The sequence below is a fragment of the Neophocaena asiaeorientalis genome, unplaced genomic scaffold (genome assembly GCF_003031525.2).
Source record: "Neophocaena asiaeorientalis asiaeorientalis breed wild unplaced genomic scaffold, Neophocaena_asiaeorientalis_V1.1 scaffold469, whole genome shotgun sequence".
NCBI classification, from domain to species: domain Eukaryota; kingdom Metazoa; phylum Chordata; class Mammalia; order Artiodactyla; family Phocoenidae; genus Neophocaena; species Neophocaena asiaeorientalis.
The window spans coordinates 2241051-2257183 of record NW_020172691.1 but is presented as its reverse complement, the minus strand read 5'-3'; the positions used below and the strand labels follow the sequence as shown (position 1 = coordinate 2257183).

General features: G+C 55.2%; 2 protein-coding genes across 4 annotated transcripts in view; one reads left to right on the top strand and one right to left on the bottom strand.

Annotated features, from left to right (window-relative positions):
* PTBP1 (polypyrimidine tract binding protein 1) overlaps window positions 1-3254 on the top strand; it is an 11188-nt gene extending 7934 nt beyond the window's left edge. The window contains exons 11-15 of one of the 3 annotated variants that reach the window (XM_024740047.1): window positions 454-487; window positions 877-969; window positions 1066-1282; window positions 1580-1657; window positions 1758-3254. In XM_024740047.1, coding sequence (XP_024595815.1) covers window positions 454-487; window positions 877-969; window positions 1066-1282; window positions 1580-1657; window positions 1758-1890 — 555 coding nt within the window. In that variant the 3' untranslated portion in view covers window positions 1891-3254. The remainder of the gene's footprint in view (window positions 1-453; window positions 488-876; window positions 970-1065; window positions 1283-1579; window positions 1658-1757) is intronic. The other 2 variants (XM_024740048.1, XM_024740049.1) reach the window with 2 other exon arrangements.
* A 294-nt stretch (window positions 3255-3548) lies between these two features.
* Window positions 3549-16133, bottom strand: part of PLPPR3 (phospholipid phosphatase related 3) — a 13607-nt gene continuing 1022 nt past the window's right edge. The window contains exons 3-9 of the mRNA XM_024740109.1: window positions 13679-13714; window positions 6100-6299; window positions 5881-6022; window positions 5600-5795; window positions 5450-5507; window positions 5193-5366; window positions 3549-4907 (exon numbers count right to left, since the gene is read on the bottom strand). Coding sequence (XP_024595877.1) covers window positions 3549-4907; window positions 5193-5366; window positions 5450-5507; window positions 5600-5795; window positions 5881-6022; window positions 6100-6299; window positions 13679-13714 — 2165 coding nt within the window. The remainder of the gene's footprint in view (window positions 4908-5192; window positions 5367-5449; window positions 5508-5599; window positions 5796-5880; window positions 6023-6099; window positions 6300-13678; window positions 13715-16133) is intronic.

Below are 16133 nucleotides of genomic sequence, written 5' to 3'. Positions count from 1 at the left end.
CGGGCGGGGTCTCCTCCCCGCGGGGGGCGCTCCTGCTGTCCGCCCGGCGCGTGGCTCATAGTGTGTGTGGTCTTGACTGATGGGACACCGCGTGTTTTCTTATGTATTTACTGACCTGTGTTTTTGCTACTTTTTTTCTTTTCTCCCCTTCCCCTTTCCCAATTTTTTTTCTTGCCCTGATCCGGAATTTCTTTGCCAACTGACTGCACGGTACTTCTGCTTCCTGTTGTTGCTTGAAACAAAACAAAACCATAAATAAATAAAAACAAAATTCCCCCTCAAACCCTGCTCTCCGGAAACCAACCTGCCCTTGAATATTAACATCCTGACAACTTCATCATCCATCAACCTGCACGCCTGCGGGGCTGCCTCCTCGTGGTGGACGATTCCAACTCGCCCCCTGACCTCTCCCTTTCCCTGTCCCTCGCTGCCTTGCTCTGCTGTCCTCTAAAGAGAGTCACACCCCAAAGCCTCTTTATTCTTTTCGGTATGTTATCGTTCCCACTTTTATTATCTTGTTTTCGTGTAATTGAGGTGGTTGTCACGCTCTGAGGCGTCCGAGCGTGCTGTCTGGGCTGCGCTTTGCCTACTGATTGGACTCCAGAGCATGGTTTACGGCCCCGCATGCTATTGGCAGAGTAGACGTGTCGGTAGCAGCCGCAGGATGACTCTTGGCAATTGGCCTTTCCTGGATTTCAGGGCTTCTTTGCTGAAGGCAGCCCTCCTGGTAACGCTCCCTGCGACTAGACAGCTTCTCAGGCAGAATAGCAGAGCTGCGGGGAGAGCCAGCCCTGTGCGGGAGTGCGGGTCGCGGGGCCGGCGGGGAGGGGCCGCGGGGCCCGGGCGGCTCAGCAGTCTGTCCCTGTGCCCTCGAAGGCGTGTACGGCGACGTGCAGCGGGTGAAGATCCTGTTCAACAAGAAGGAGAACGCCCTGGTGCAGATGGCTGATGGGAGCCAGGCCCAGCTGGGTAAGTAAGGGCCGCCGGGCCGCCGGGCCGGGGGGCTGCGGAGTCGGCGGCCAGGGGACTTGGGTCACGTGGGTCCTGTGTCGTCTTCCCCACCAGCCATGAGCCACCTCAATGGGCACAAGCTGCACGGGAAGCCGGTGCGCATCACACTCTCCAAGCACCAGAACGTGCAGCTGCCCCGTGAGGGCCAGGAGGACCAGGGCCTGACCAAGGACTACGGCAACTCGCCCCTGCACCGCTTCAAGAAGCCCGGCTCCAAGAACTTCCAGAACATCTTCCCGCCCTCGGCCACCCTGCACCTCTCCAACATCCCGTGAGTGCACCCTGCACCTCTCCAACATCCCGTGAGTGCCTGTAGAGGTCTCCTGGGACGCTCCCGCTTCCAGGGGCTTCCACAGGCCGTAGGGAGGCCTTGCTGGAGGCCCAGCCGAGTGTGTTCTCTGCTTCTAGTGCACCTTTCAGATGCTCATGGTCATTTTCTGATAACCTATTTCAGGGGCCCCTAAAAAGCTCCTGGAGACCCCACCCTTCCCTGGACGTTCAGCTGCTGTCTTGAGGGAATGGCCTTGACCTTCCACGGAGTGGCTCAGGTCCCTCTCTCTCCCTGCAGGCCTTCCATCTCTGAGGATGACCTCAAGATTCTCTTCTCCAGCAACGGCGGGATCGTGAAAGGGTTCAAGTTCTTCCAGTGAGCCCAGCCCCCCCCCCTCGCCCCGCTGCCCCTGGGCCTGCCCTGCCCCACTCGGCCCTTCACGCCTCCTTGTGTCCCCCCCCCGTTTTCCCTGCAGGAAGGACCGCAAAATGGCGCTGATCCAGATGGGCTCCGTGGAGGAGGCCATCCAGGCGCTCATCGACCTGCACAACCACGACCTGGGTGAGAACCACCACCTGCGGGTGTCCTTCTCCAAGTCCACCATCTAGGCCGCCACCAAGGACCAGCCTGCCGGGCACCCGGCGACAACTTCCATCATTCCAGAAAAAAAGCCACTTTAAAAAGCAGCTGAAGTGACCTTAAAAAAAGACCAGAGATTTTATTTTTTTAAAGAGAAATCAGTTTACCTGTTTTTAAAAGAAATTAAATCGAATTCACTTGCTCACCTGGGGGAGGTGGGGTGCCAACCTCAGGCTCTTGGTGACCGTGGAGGCCCAGCCCGGCCCCTTGCCCGTGCCTTCTGTAGTCTGTGTGGCGGGCGCTCCCAAACCTCCACTCGGCTTTCTTGTGCCTTAAACCCGCTGCTCTGGCAGGGCCTGTCTTGGGGTAGCAGACGTGTAGGGGTTTGGGGGCCTGGTGGGGGGGGCGGTCAGCCTCCCGTGGGATCGTGTGCCTGCTGCGGTGGGAGACCATGGGTGGCCAGGTGTGGCCGCCCCCCAATCCTTGTATCATTTGCTCCCCGGCCCCAGAGCCCCTCCCCGTCGCTTCTTCAGCTTTGTTTCCACCGTAATCTCTGTATTATGCTTCGATGCAGCTGCAGACACCTGTGCCTAGCAATATTTCCAGTTGACCAAATATTCTAATCTTTTTCATTTATATGCAAAAAATAGTTTTAAATAACGTTTTATATAGCAAGATGATAAAAATGGTATGAGTGTAACCTAAATTTCCTCCTCGTGGTATGACTTTGTATACTGTACTTTTATTCCTTGTCACTGAGTCGCAGGGCAGGATCTAATTTCCAGGGCAGACACAATGGGGCCGGCACGTCTGCGACCTGCCGATGCCTTACTCACAACTGTCCTCTGTCCCGGAGGACAAGTGCTCTTAAACTTTCAGGGTTTCTTTTTTCCTGCAAATTTTGGACCAAAGTTTTGTTTCTGTTTTTTGTCTGCCTCTAATGCTGGGACCCCAGGAGGTGGGACAGCAGCCCTAACCTTCCGGTCTTTACCGCCTTGTCCTGCACTCACTCACGGGTCCAAGGGGCTCCCCGCGCAGGCCCTGTGCTGGCCGGCCCTCCTTCAGGGCCTGGGCCTCAAGTTTCCATGTCGGGGTGGAACAAGGGTGTAAATATTTATAATTTTTTATACCTGTTGTAAGACGTGAGGGGCAGCAATTGCGGTTTTTTTATGGTGACACAGATGTATATTTTGATAACAGCAATTACAGGCTCAGTATTGTAAGGAGCATGGCAGGCCACTGCCCGCTGCCGGCTTGTAATGCGGAGAGAACTGAATTAAAGCAATTTTATAACAACTCCTACCTTTTCTGTAGGCTCTTTTTTCCTGTCCACATGTAGGAGGTGGTCTGGCCGGTCTGTACTGGACTCTGAATAAATTCTCTGTATCCTGCACTTGATTTCCCTCTTTATTGGGCCTGTTTGTTTCACTGCTGTTTCCTCCTCTGTGTAAACTCAGCCGTGTTGTTCCCCTCACTTCTCGCTTGGGGGTTTCAGGGGGCCTGGAGGTGGGGCCCCACATCTGCACTCCACCAGACAGATCCCCGCCCCCAGTTGCGCGCACAGGGGCCCCGGAGGCCGGGTCTGCCTGCTTGGCCCCGTGACCGAAATGACACTCCAAAAAGCCGCTCAATGACCTGCCTTTTATTCTCTGATGTGGCCCCACTTTTTTCGGCCCCGCCCCCGCCCTCAGTCCTTGAACCTGCGGACTGCCTGCATCTTGCGGTAGTAGCTCTCCGCCTCTGCCTCCGCGGCCTCCCGCTCGCACAGCACCAGGCCGCCCGCTTTGCGCCGCAGTGTCGACTCTCGGCTGGCCGGCCCCAGGGCCCCGTCGGCCACACCCAACGGTGGCAGCCCCTCGCCTGTGGCCAGGTTGACGGTGGCCACGGCCCCAAACCGCGGCTCCTCCTGGTCCACGTCACCAACAGAGGAGCCTGGGGACACACCCGGGGGCTTCGGTCCCCCACGGAAGCCGCGAGCCAGGTCCCCCAGCTCATAGCCGCCCTCCCCCTCAGCCCCCTTGGCCCCGCTGCCCGCCGCCTTCCACTCCCAGGGCCCGTTACCCGCAGACAGGTGGACCACAGGGTGGTGGGGCGCGTGGGCGTCGATGGTGACGATGCTGGCGGAGTCACGGTCTGACGGCGACCTGTACTGGGAGGAGTCGGAGCTGGCGCTCGAGGACGAGGCCGTCTCGGCCACCTTGGGGCCCGGCCCGCCTGAGGCCTTGGACATGGCGATGACCTGCAGCAGCCGTGGCGGGTTGGCCACGCGGGGCTGCGTGGAGGCCGCGGCCACCACAGCGCCGCTCTTCTCTGCCATCATGAGCCACTTGGCCCGCACGGCTGCGCTGCTCTTGGGGGACAGGCCTGCCGCAGCCTGGACCCCCTCCTCGGGGATGTGCACCAGTGGCTGCGGGCCAGCCCGCGGCGGGAGGATGACCCGCGGCCCGAGCCCCGGCCGTGCCTGGACTGTGGGGTACAGTGAAGGCGGGGCTGGACCTCCTTCTTCCCCCTCCTCGTCCTCGTCCTCATCCTCATCCTCCTCCTCTTCTTCCTCCTCGGCCATGGGCTCCGCTGGCGCCCGCAGGTGCACAGGGCTGGCCTCGTCCGGCAGCCCCAGGCCGCGGCCCTCCAGCGACTTCTGCTTCCACTCGCTGATGAGCTGCTTGGAGCGCGAGGCGTCCAGAGGCACGTGGATGGTCATGTGGCGGCGGGCGGGGTCATCGAGCGAGGGCGTGCTGACGCGGGGCAGCGTGTGGCTGAAGGTCACCATGTTCTCCTTGCCCATGGGGCTGCGCGGGGCCAACAGGTCCACGTCCACACTGGCCCGCTTCAGGCTGCCCAGTGAGGTCTTGTCGCGGGCCACAGGCCGGGGCACACCCTCCAGCCGCCCGGGGGGGCCCAGCTCGTCGGTGCTCACGGACTTGTTCTGCTGGTACACCGAGTCGTGGCCCCGCTGGGTCAGCGCCCGCAGCGCATCCTTGGCAGGTGCCGGGGCCGCTGGTCTCTCTGCCGGCGGGGCCTGGAAGTTGCCCACAGCGTGGCAGGCCTAAGGATGAGACACGGGCTGGGCGTGGGGCCGGCAGCCAGAGACCAGGGTCCCCAGCAAGTCACAGACTTGCCCGGGGGGTCCGAGAGGGGACGTCTGCCTTTCTCCCAATGGGACAAATTCTAGCCTCAGGTCGCTCACGCTGCACATTGGGCAGGTCTGGGCCCGTGATATTCTGCCTCTAGCTACCAAGGGACAAAACTCAGCAGAGTCCCCCAGGGTGGGGCTGGCCTCCCCCCTCAGACCTCCCCCTGGGCACCCGGACCTCTCCCCTCAGCCCCTCACCAGGTAGGCAGCGATGCCGGCACCAATGAGGAAGCCGGCGTAGACGTCCACCGGGTGGCTGCGGTACTGCGTGATCTGGGTGAGGCCACAGACGCCCGCCGCGATGGCAAAGGAGAACACCAGAATGGGCTTCAGCAGCTTGGTGGCGTCCGAGATGACCGAGTTGAAGTACATCTGCAGGGGGGCAGGCCGGGTGGTCAGGGCAGCCGGTCCTGGTGGGGTGTCCAGGGCACGGGGCTGGGCCAGCGGGGACTCACCGACACGTAGACAGCAGCGAAGGCGGACAGAGTGGCGTGCTGGGATGGGAAGGTCTTCCTGCAAGAGGCACCCCGGTGAGCCCCGCCAGCTCTGGGCCCCTGCCTCAGTTTCCCTGCATGCTCCACGGGACGGGGGCCGGACACGCTCACCGTGCAGACAGGATGGCGTGGGTGTCGTGGCCGGAGCAGATGTCCTGCGTGATGTAGGGGTTGGCCTCACACGATGTGCCCAGCAGGGTGTAGTTGGGTTTGCAGACCGTCAGGAAGAAGGGTGCATGGTAGCCCGTGGCCAGTTGGATGACGTCGGTCACCAGGGCTGTGGCACACAGGCCGAACACGTGGACGCCTGCGGGGTGGGAGGGTTAGGGCCGGGCGCGGGAGCTGGGGCCAGACCCGCCACCCTCGGCGTGCGGACGCTGTGGGGGACTCACCTACAAAGCGCACCGTCCGCCGAAGGAAGGAGTTGAAGTTGCAGCCGCCGGCGTGGATGCTGCCCTCGGGCCCGCCCGGGCCCCCGCTGCGGCCCCACAGCCGGGACTGCATGCAGTACAGCAGGCCCTCGCCCACCATGATCTGCCAGACGGGGAAGGTGCTCAGTCGGGCTCCCGGCCGCGGTGCCCACAGCTGGCCCCGCCCGCCCCAGGACTCACCGAGGCCGCAGGCGCAGCGAAGGCCAGGCTGAGGAGCATGAGTAGTGGGATGAGCTCCTCGCTGGTCTCCACGTAGGGCATGGAGAGCGCGCGGTCGTAGCACTGGAAGCCCACCTTGGCCGGCTTGAAGAGGTCGGTCAGCTCCAGGAAGTACAGAGACACGACAGAGGACGCCACTATGGGCAGCTGCAGGAACGGGACTGGCCAGGGTCACGCCACACTCGCTGACGGAGCCATCCGCCCACGAATTCAGTCCCTTCACTGATTCATCCACCTATCCACATGTCTGTGCTGCTGCCGTTCACCCACGGATCAGCTCATTCAGCAATCCAGTGACCCACCACCCATCTGGGTAACATCCACAGATCCATCCGTCCAACAGCCATTCCTGCACCCCTAACTCACTCATCGATCCACTAATCAGCCCATCCATCAACATTCCTTCCATGCATCCATCCGTCATCCATCTGTTCACGCATGCTTCCTTCCTTCCTTCCATCTATCCATCCGTCAATCAATCAACCCACACACCCATCCACCCACCCATCTATTCATCCATCAGTCCATCATCCGACCATCAACCCTACCCACCCATCCATCCATCCATCATCTTCCATCATCCAGTCATCAATCCACCATCCATTCATCCACTTAAGCTTCCTTCCTTCCATCCACCTATCCATCCATTTACTCACCCATCCATACATCTAACCATCCATTCATCCTCCCACCCATCCCCTCATCCATCCATCATTCATTTATCCAAACACCCATCCATCCAACTTCCAACACCCATTCATCCATTTATTTATTATCCATCCATCTGACCACCCACCCACTCATGCTTCCTTCCTTCCTTCCATTCATTCATCCATCCATCCACCCACCCGCCCATCCATCCATAGGTATGTCCATCCACCTACATTTCCATCCTTCCCTCCTTCTTCCCTTCCACTCACCTACCCACCCATCCATCCATCCATCATCCATCCATCAATCCACCATCAATCCAACCACCCATCTATTCATCATCCATCAACCCATGCTTGCATCCTTTTTTCCTTTCACCCATCCATCAACACACCTACCCATCAGCCATCGATCCATCAACCCAACCACCCATCCATCTATCCAACACCCACCCCCCCATTCATCCATCATCCATTCATGCTTCCACCTAACCACTCACCCATCCACCCACACATTGGTCCACCCTTCCTTCCTTCCAGCTAACCATCCTACCCACCCACCAATCCATCCTCCCATCCATCCATCCACCCACCCACCCATCCACTCATCCATCAATCATCCATTCATCCAAACACCCATCCCTCCATCCATCAACTTACAACATCCATCTATCCATTTATTCAGTTTCAATCCATCTGGCCACCCACCCACCTACCGAACCCACCCTTCCATCCATCCACCAATCCTCCCATCCATCAATCCATCATCTTCAATTATCCATCCATCAATCCACCATCCATTCATCTATCCATTCATGCTTGCTTCACTCACCACCCATCCACCCACCCACCCATCTATCCATCCATAATCCATCCACCCATTCATCCATCCGTTATCCATCCATTCACCATCGATCCTTCAATTATCTTCCATCATCCATCAATCCACCTCCATTCATCCATCCATTCACTCATGTTTCCTTCCATCCATCCACCCACCTATCCATGCATCATCCATCCATCCACCCACACTTACTACCCTCCACTTACCAGTCCACCCACCCATCCATCCACTTACCCATCTATTCATCAACCCACATACCCATCCATCACCCCCATCCATCATTCATCCATTCATCCCTCCCATCCATCATTCATCCATCCATTCATCCATAATGTAACCATGAATTCACCATCCATCCATCCACTTATCCTTCCTTCCTTCTTCCATCTATCCATTAACCAATTCATCCATCCATCAATCCACCTCCATTCATCCATCCATTCATCCATAATGTAACCATGAATTCACCATCCATCCATCCACTTATCCTTCCTTCCTTCTTCCATCTATCCATTAACCAATTCATCCATCCATCAATCCACCATCCACTCATCCATCTACTCATGCTTGTTTCCTTGCTTTCCTCCTTCCTTTCATCCATCTATTCAGACAACCATCAACCGACCCACCCATCCATCAATTCAGACAACCATCAACCAACCCACCCATCCATCAACCACCCATCATCTTCCATCAATCCACCAACCATCCATCAACTCATCCTTCCTTCCATTCATCCATCCACCCATCATCCATCCATCCAGCATCCACCCATCCATCCATTCATCATCTTCCATCACCTATTCCTAACCTAAATCCACCATCCATCCATCCATCCACTCATCCTTCCATCTAGCCGCCATCCATCGGTCTACCGTCCATACATCTATTCATGCTTGCTTGCTTCCTTTCTTCCTTCCATTCATTTATTCATACATACATCCACCTACTCACCCATCCATCCATCCATAACCCCACACACCCATGCATCCATCATCTTCCATCATCCATACATCAATCCACCATCCATACACCCATTCTTCCTTCCATCCATCCATCCATCTTCCAAAATCAATTCATCAACCATCCATTCATTCATCCACTTATGCTTCCTTGCTTCCTTCCATCCATCTATCCATCCATTTACTCACCCATCCATACATCTACCCACCAGTCCACCCAACCATCTATCCATCAACCCAGTCATCCATCCATCAATCCACCTACCCACCCACCCCCCCATCATCCATCCATCCACCTCTATCCATCCACTCATGCTTCCTTCCTTTGATCCGCCCATCCATCCCTTCATCCTTCCTTCCATCCATCAATCTACCCACCCACACACCCATCAACCCGTCCACCCATCCATCCATTCATCCACCCATCATCCATTCATCCACAAACACCCATCCATCAGCTTCCAACATCTACCCATTCATTTATTCATTATCCATCTATCTGAACACCCATCCACCCACCCATTCAGCCTCCCATCCATCATCCACCCATCAATCCACCCTCCATCCACCCACCCACCCATCATCCATCTACCCATCCATCATCCAGCCATCCATCCATCTACACTTCCTTCCTTCCTTCCACCCACCTATCCATCCATTCAGCAACGCACCCACCCATCATCCCTCCATTCACCCATCATCTTCCAAGTTATCTATCAATACACCATCCATCCATCCTCTTGTCCTTCCTTTCTCCCATCCATCCATCCATGCACATCCATCCATCAATCCACCATCCATTCACCCATCTACTCATGCTTGCTTCCTTCCTTCCATCGACCCATCCATCTATCTGTGTATCCATCCACTTACCCATTCATCCATCAGCCCACCCTCCCACTCATCCATCCAACCACAACCTATCTACCCATTCAATAATCATCATCCTTTCATCCAAACACCCATCCCTCTGTCCATCACCTTCCAAAATCTAACCATCCATTTGCTCATTATACATCTGACCACCCATCTTTCCTCCCATCAATCATACATCCACCCACTTATCCATATTCCATCCACCCATCCAACCACACACCCACCCACCCTTCCACCATCTTCCATCATCCATCCATCAATCCACCATCCATCCACTCATCCTTCCTTCCATCCATCCATCATCCCACTCATCCATCAATCATCCATTCATCCAAACACCTATCCCGTCCATCAACTTGCAACATCCATCTATCCAGTTATTATTTTCCATCAGACCACCCTCCTACTCATCTGTCCATCCATCCACCCATCCTCCATTCCTTCCATCCATCCATCATACATCCATCCTGCCATCAATCCACCCACCCACACACCCATCCATCCACCCACCCACCCACACACCCATCAAACCATCCACCCATCCCTCCATCAGCCCACCCATCCACTCACGCATCCATCCTCCCATCCATCATGCATCAATCCTACATCCATCCACCCACCCATTCATGCTGCTTGATTCCTTCCTTCCATCCATCCATACACTACCTATCCATCCACCCACCCATTCATGCTGCTTGATTCCTTCCTTCCATCCATCCATACACTATCCTTCCATCCACCTGTTCATCCATCTATTCATTTGTCATTCATCCGTCCTCTCCCATCATCCACCCATCAATCCACCATCCATCTATCTACCCATTCTTCCTCCAACCCACCCATCCACCTATGCATCCACCCACCCACCCATCTACCTATCCTTCCCTCCACCTACCCATCCATCACCTGTCCACCCACCTACGCTTCCTTCCACCCTTCCCTTCTTCCTTTCTTCCACCCACCAATCTTTCCACCCATGCTTGCTTGCTTCCTTCCGTCTGCCCACGCATCTATCATCTGTCCATCATCTTCCATTATCATCCATACATCAAACCACCATCCATCCATCCACTCATCCTTCCTTCCATCCATCCATCAATCATCTTCCATCATTCATTCATCAATCCACTGACCATTCATTCACCTACTTATGCTTCCTTCCTTCCATCCATCCCACTCATCCTTCCTTCCTTCCATCCATCATTCCATCCTACAATCCACCCATCCATAGATACATCCATCCACCTACACCTCCTTCCTTCACTCCTTCTTTCCTTCCTTTCACTCATTACCCAACCATTCATCTGTCATCCATCAATCCATCATCTCCCATCATCCATACATGAATCCACAATCTATCCACCCACCCATCCATCCATCTACCCAATCTTCTATCCAACATCCAACCATCACCCATGCTTGCTTCCTTTTTCCCCTTCATCCATCCGTCAACCCATCCACAGATTCACCCACCCATCCATCCACCCACCCACCCATCTGTCCATCACTCACCCACCCATTCATCCATCCATCATCCATCCTTCCATCATCTTCCATCAGCTATCAATCCACCTCCATCCACTCACCCAACCATTCCATCATCCATCCATCCATACTTCCTACTTCCACTCACCCACCCACCCATCCACCCACCCATTCATATATCAACCATCCAACTATCATCTTCCATCATCCATCCATCAAACTACCATCCGCTCATCCGTCCTTCCTTCTATCCATCCATCTGCCCACCCACCCATCTATCCATCCATCCACCTACCCAACCATCCACCCACCTCCACTTCCTTCCTCCCTTCCCTTCTTCCTCTCTTTCACCCACCCATCCATGAACCCTTGTTTGCTTGCTTCCGTCCTTCTTTCCATCCATCCACCCACCCATCTGTCATCTATCCATCATCTTCCATCATCCATCCATCAATCCACCATCCATCCACCTCTCCTTTCCTTCCATTTCATAATTCACCCATCCATCATTTTCCATCATCCATCCATTCATCCATCCACTCCTGCTTGCTTGCTTCCTTCCACCTATCTACCCATACATCCATTCACTTACTCACCCATCCATCCATCAGCCCACCCATCCACCCATCCACTCTCCCATCCACCCAACTATCTTTGCATCCATCTATCAACATACCTATTCATCCATCCATTCATCAGCCCACCCATCCTCTCATCCATCCATCATCCATTCATCAACCCACTCATCCATTATCCATCCATAAGTCCACCATCCATCCACTTACTCATCCGTTTATCCAGCCATCCACTCATCAATCATCCATTCATCCAAACACCCATCCATCATCAACTTCAATATCCATCTATCCATTTATTCTTTTTCCATCCATCTAACCAACCACCCCTCTGTCCACCCATCCACCCATCCTCCCATCATCCATCCATCCACCCACCCACCTATCCATTTTCCCATCCATCTACCACCCATTGATCCATCTTCCATCATCCATCCATCAACCCACCCATCCATCAACACCCATCCATCCATCTATTCACCTATCCTTCCTTCCTTTCATACTTTAATCCACCCACCCACACACCCATCGACCCATCCATCACCTATTCATCCATCCATCCATCTACACTTCCTTCCTTTCCCCCTTCCTTTCTTCCACCCACCTATCCATCCATCAATCCACCATTCATGCATCCACTCATCCATCCTTCCTCCCAACCATCATCCATCCATAAATCCACTATCCATCGATCATCTATTCATCCAGTCATCCATCAATCATTCATGCATCCAAACATCCATCCCCCCATCCATCAACTTCCAACATCTATGTAACCATTTATTCATTTTACATCCATCTGACCACTCGCCCACCCACCCATCTGTTCCTCCATCCACCCATCCATCATCCATCCCTCCATTAATTTCCAGCATCCATCAATCAATCCACCTCTATCCATCCATCATCTTCCATCATCCATCCATCTATCCACCAATTCATGCTTCCTTCCTTCCTTCCATCCACTCACCCACCCATGCATCCATTCGTCTTTCCACCCAACCATTCATCCATCCACCCCCCCATCCATCCATCCATAAATCAACTATCCATCCACTTACCCATCTATCAACCCAACCATCCACTCATCCATCAATCATCCATTCATTCAAACACCCATCCCTCTGTCCATCAACTTCCAATATGCTTCTATCCATTTGTTCATTTCCCATCCAGCCGACCACCCAGCCAGCCAGCCATCATCCATCCATAAATCCACCATCCATCCACCCACTTACTCATCCATCCATTAACCCACCCATTCACTCATCCATCAAGAATCCATTCATCCAACATCCACCCATCCATCCGTTCATCCACCCACCCTTCCTTCCATTCATCCAGCCATCTACCTATCCATCCTCCCATCCATCTATCATCCATCCATCATCTGCCATCATCCGTCCACTCATACTTGCTTCACTTACCCATCCGTCCATCAACCCACCCACCCATCCATCTATCTACCCACCCATCATCCATCCATCCACTATACTTCCTTCCTTTTCTCCCATCCACCCATCCATCAACCCACCCATTTCCCCCATCCAACTATCGTCCATCCATCCATCCTCCCTTCCTTCCATCCATCCATCCAAGCACCCATCCTCCATACATCATCTTCCATCATCCATCTACCAATCCACCATCCATTCATCCACCCACTCATGCTTGCCTCCTTCCTTTCTTCCATCCATCCATCCATCCATCCACCCACCCATCATACCACCCACCCATCCATCAGTCCATCCATCCACCCACTCACCACTTCATTCATCTCTCTCCTCCAGCTACCCTTGCTGTCTTGAACAACCTAGAAACAACAGACAGGTTCCTGCCTCTGGGTCTTTCCTCTCAGGGATAGAAGGACGCACTTAGACACTCCTCTGGGGTGTCTGGCCCTCCTCGGAGACCCCCTTCCTGGCACCAGCCTCTCCATCCCTTGCACTGCTTTATTTCCTCTGCACCCTGTACCTCTATGTGCCAACTTCACACTCAGCCCTGAGAAGATGGGCATCTGGTCCATGGCAGGTGCTGAATAAATGAACGAATTCTTTGAATCATTCATTTGTGCAACTGTCCTTCTGCACACCCTGATCATGTGTCCTCAGGTGATAGGCACACAGCACACATGACACTCCTGCTCACAGCAGCCGTGACGAACGGGAAGGAGGCTGAGGTTCAGGAAAACTGAGCTGGGTCTGACCAAGTCGCAGACATGGCGCCCGAGGAGGGCAGGGGGGCAGGATCTACACCTCACTCACTCACCCACTCGTGCTGCAAAGCTACTGAGCAGATTCCAGTGGAACCTTCTTGTGGAAGCAGAACCTCCCAGTGTCCTCTGCCTCCCCTTCTGCTCCAAGGATCTCAAACTCAAACCCCCACCAGGGCCAGGTGGGGCTGGCACATCTGGGGACCAGAGAGTAGGAGGGCCCCTAACGGCGCCCAGCTGCCTTGGGAAGCCCCCACCTCCACTCGATTTGTACGGCGCCTTGAGAGGGGCCTCGGCCCTCCACGCAGCCCTGGCCGGGGGCTCCCAGAGGGCAAGTGCCAAAGGTGGGATTGCAGGAGCTGGGCTGGTGTGCAAGGAGCGTTTATTGAGTGCCTGCTGCATGTAGGCATGAGGCCCAAAGCAGTTAAATGAAGCCACCTGCCTGGGCTTGCATCCTGGCTCCACCTCTTCCCGATGCCTCAGTTTCCCCAGCTGAAAACAGGACCAATAAAGTGGCCACCACCCAGGGCTTCAATGCAGGACTGGATAAGCAAATACACTGAAAGCGCTTAGAGTCTGGCGCACGTGGAGCCTGTAGTGGTATTAGCAGCAGTGAGCGGCTGCCTCCGTGATCACGGTCAGGGTCACCTGGCTCGGTGGGCAGAGTCAAGCCACAGAGAGGGTTTACGTGGGGACTGGGAAGCGCCTTAAAATCACCAAATCTCTCCGCGACAGGGTCGTGCTGAAGACCCCCCACGACCTTCCAAGTCCCAAGCGGTGTGGCTATAACGCCTGGCCGGCTCCCCTGCTTCTCCTCCAGCCTCTGCCCGCATCTGCCCGCCGGCCCAGACTGGAGGGAGAACCGGCGGCCCCTCGTGGCAGGTTGGGTGGTGGCGGTCCCCCATCAGAGCCCGCCACCACCTGAGGGCCTGTAAGTGCCTCCGGAATCCCACCACCCGCCTCTCACCGCTTCCCAAGACCCTCGGCTGAAAACCAGGAAGCTCTCAGCGCATATCTCTGCACCAAAGGAAGATCACTCACACACACCCACGATGTCGAGCCAACTTGCTTGCTTTGGGGGCGTGTGTGTTTAAAAACAAAGAAGAAAAAAAAAAAAAAAAGGAATGGAACACTGGCAGTAAAGGAAATGCAGACCGGGACTGGGATATGGTTTTTCACCCACTGGGTCGGTCAAAATCCAGACGCCGCTAACGCTCGGGGCAGACGCAACTGCGGGAAAACAGGCACGCACGTGGGCGCCTCCGTGGGAGGACTTTGGGGTCTTTCCCGAGTGACCACACCCTGCTCCCCAGGGAGGTACCCTGCAGATAAGCTCTGCACACTTGTGTGGGGTGACACAGGCCAAAGGGCTTAAAGAGTCTCCTTCTAGGAATGTCTGTGAGACACAAAGGCTAGGAAGCACCCGAGTGCCCAACTCCCTGGGGCTGGGGCCCAGCACTGGAGTACTACACGGCAGTGAAAAAGGATGGGGCACCATTTCCTGGGACGATGGTAAGCAAAGATCTCCGCTAGAAAAAAGCCAAGGGCAGGAACTTGTGTTTGCAAAGGTGGTGGGGGGAGGTTGCATATCTGGTGGACTTAAATGGGTGTGAAAGGTTTTCTGGGAGGGGACACAGGAGAGAGTAGTGGGAAGTGGAGGGGGTAGGCGCCTGGGGAGTAGGGGTGCTGTCTCCGTGATGCCTGGAGAACACTGAGAAGGTACAACCTACTGTAATGAGGATTTAAATGCAAATACGAAGAATCATCAGATTTCCTGCCCGTTGGGGAGGTACCCACCAGCCTGGGTGACCCTGCACAGCGTGGCAGGGGATGCTGTTTGCTCAGGTCTGGTGGCCCGCCCCCCCCCACACACACACCTTGTCTGGGCCCCTCGCTGGAGCTGGGTTTCCCGGCACGGCAAGCAGGGTGCACTGTGGGTAACCCAGGTGCTAACCATCTAAGTGTGGCTACACGTTGTCTGGTCATTAGCGCTTAGTATGTGCCAGGTGGCTGCATTTACCGTCTTTTACTTTTTAAACACTCACGAGGCCTTCACTATGTGCCCAGCCTGTTCTATCAGAGCTTGGCGAAGTGCAGGAGCCTCCATCATTAGCAGAGGAGGGATCTCAACTCAGACCTTCAGGCCTCCGGCCCTCACGCTGGAGGAAGACACCGCATCCATACCCCGCGCCCCGCCACCCATGGCCCCCAGCGCCTTGCTCCAGGCCCTTCATTTGCGCTGCTGACCCGTACCCCAGACTGCAGGCCCCGCCTCCCAGCATCTGCCCAGCTCCTGCAGGACAGCCTTCTGCGTCTCTGCAACGCCTACTCGTCCTACAGAGCCCAAGTGTTCTGACCCCCCCCACCCCCAGGCACCCTAGCTGTGCCCGT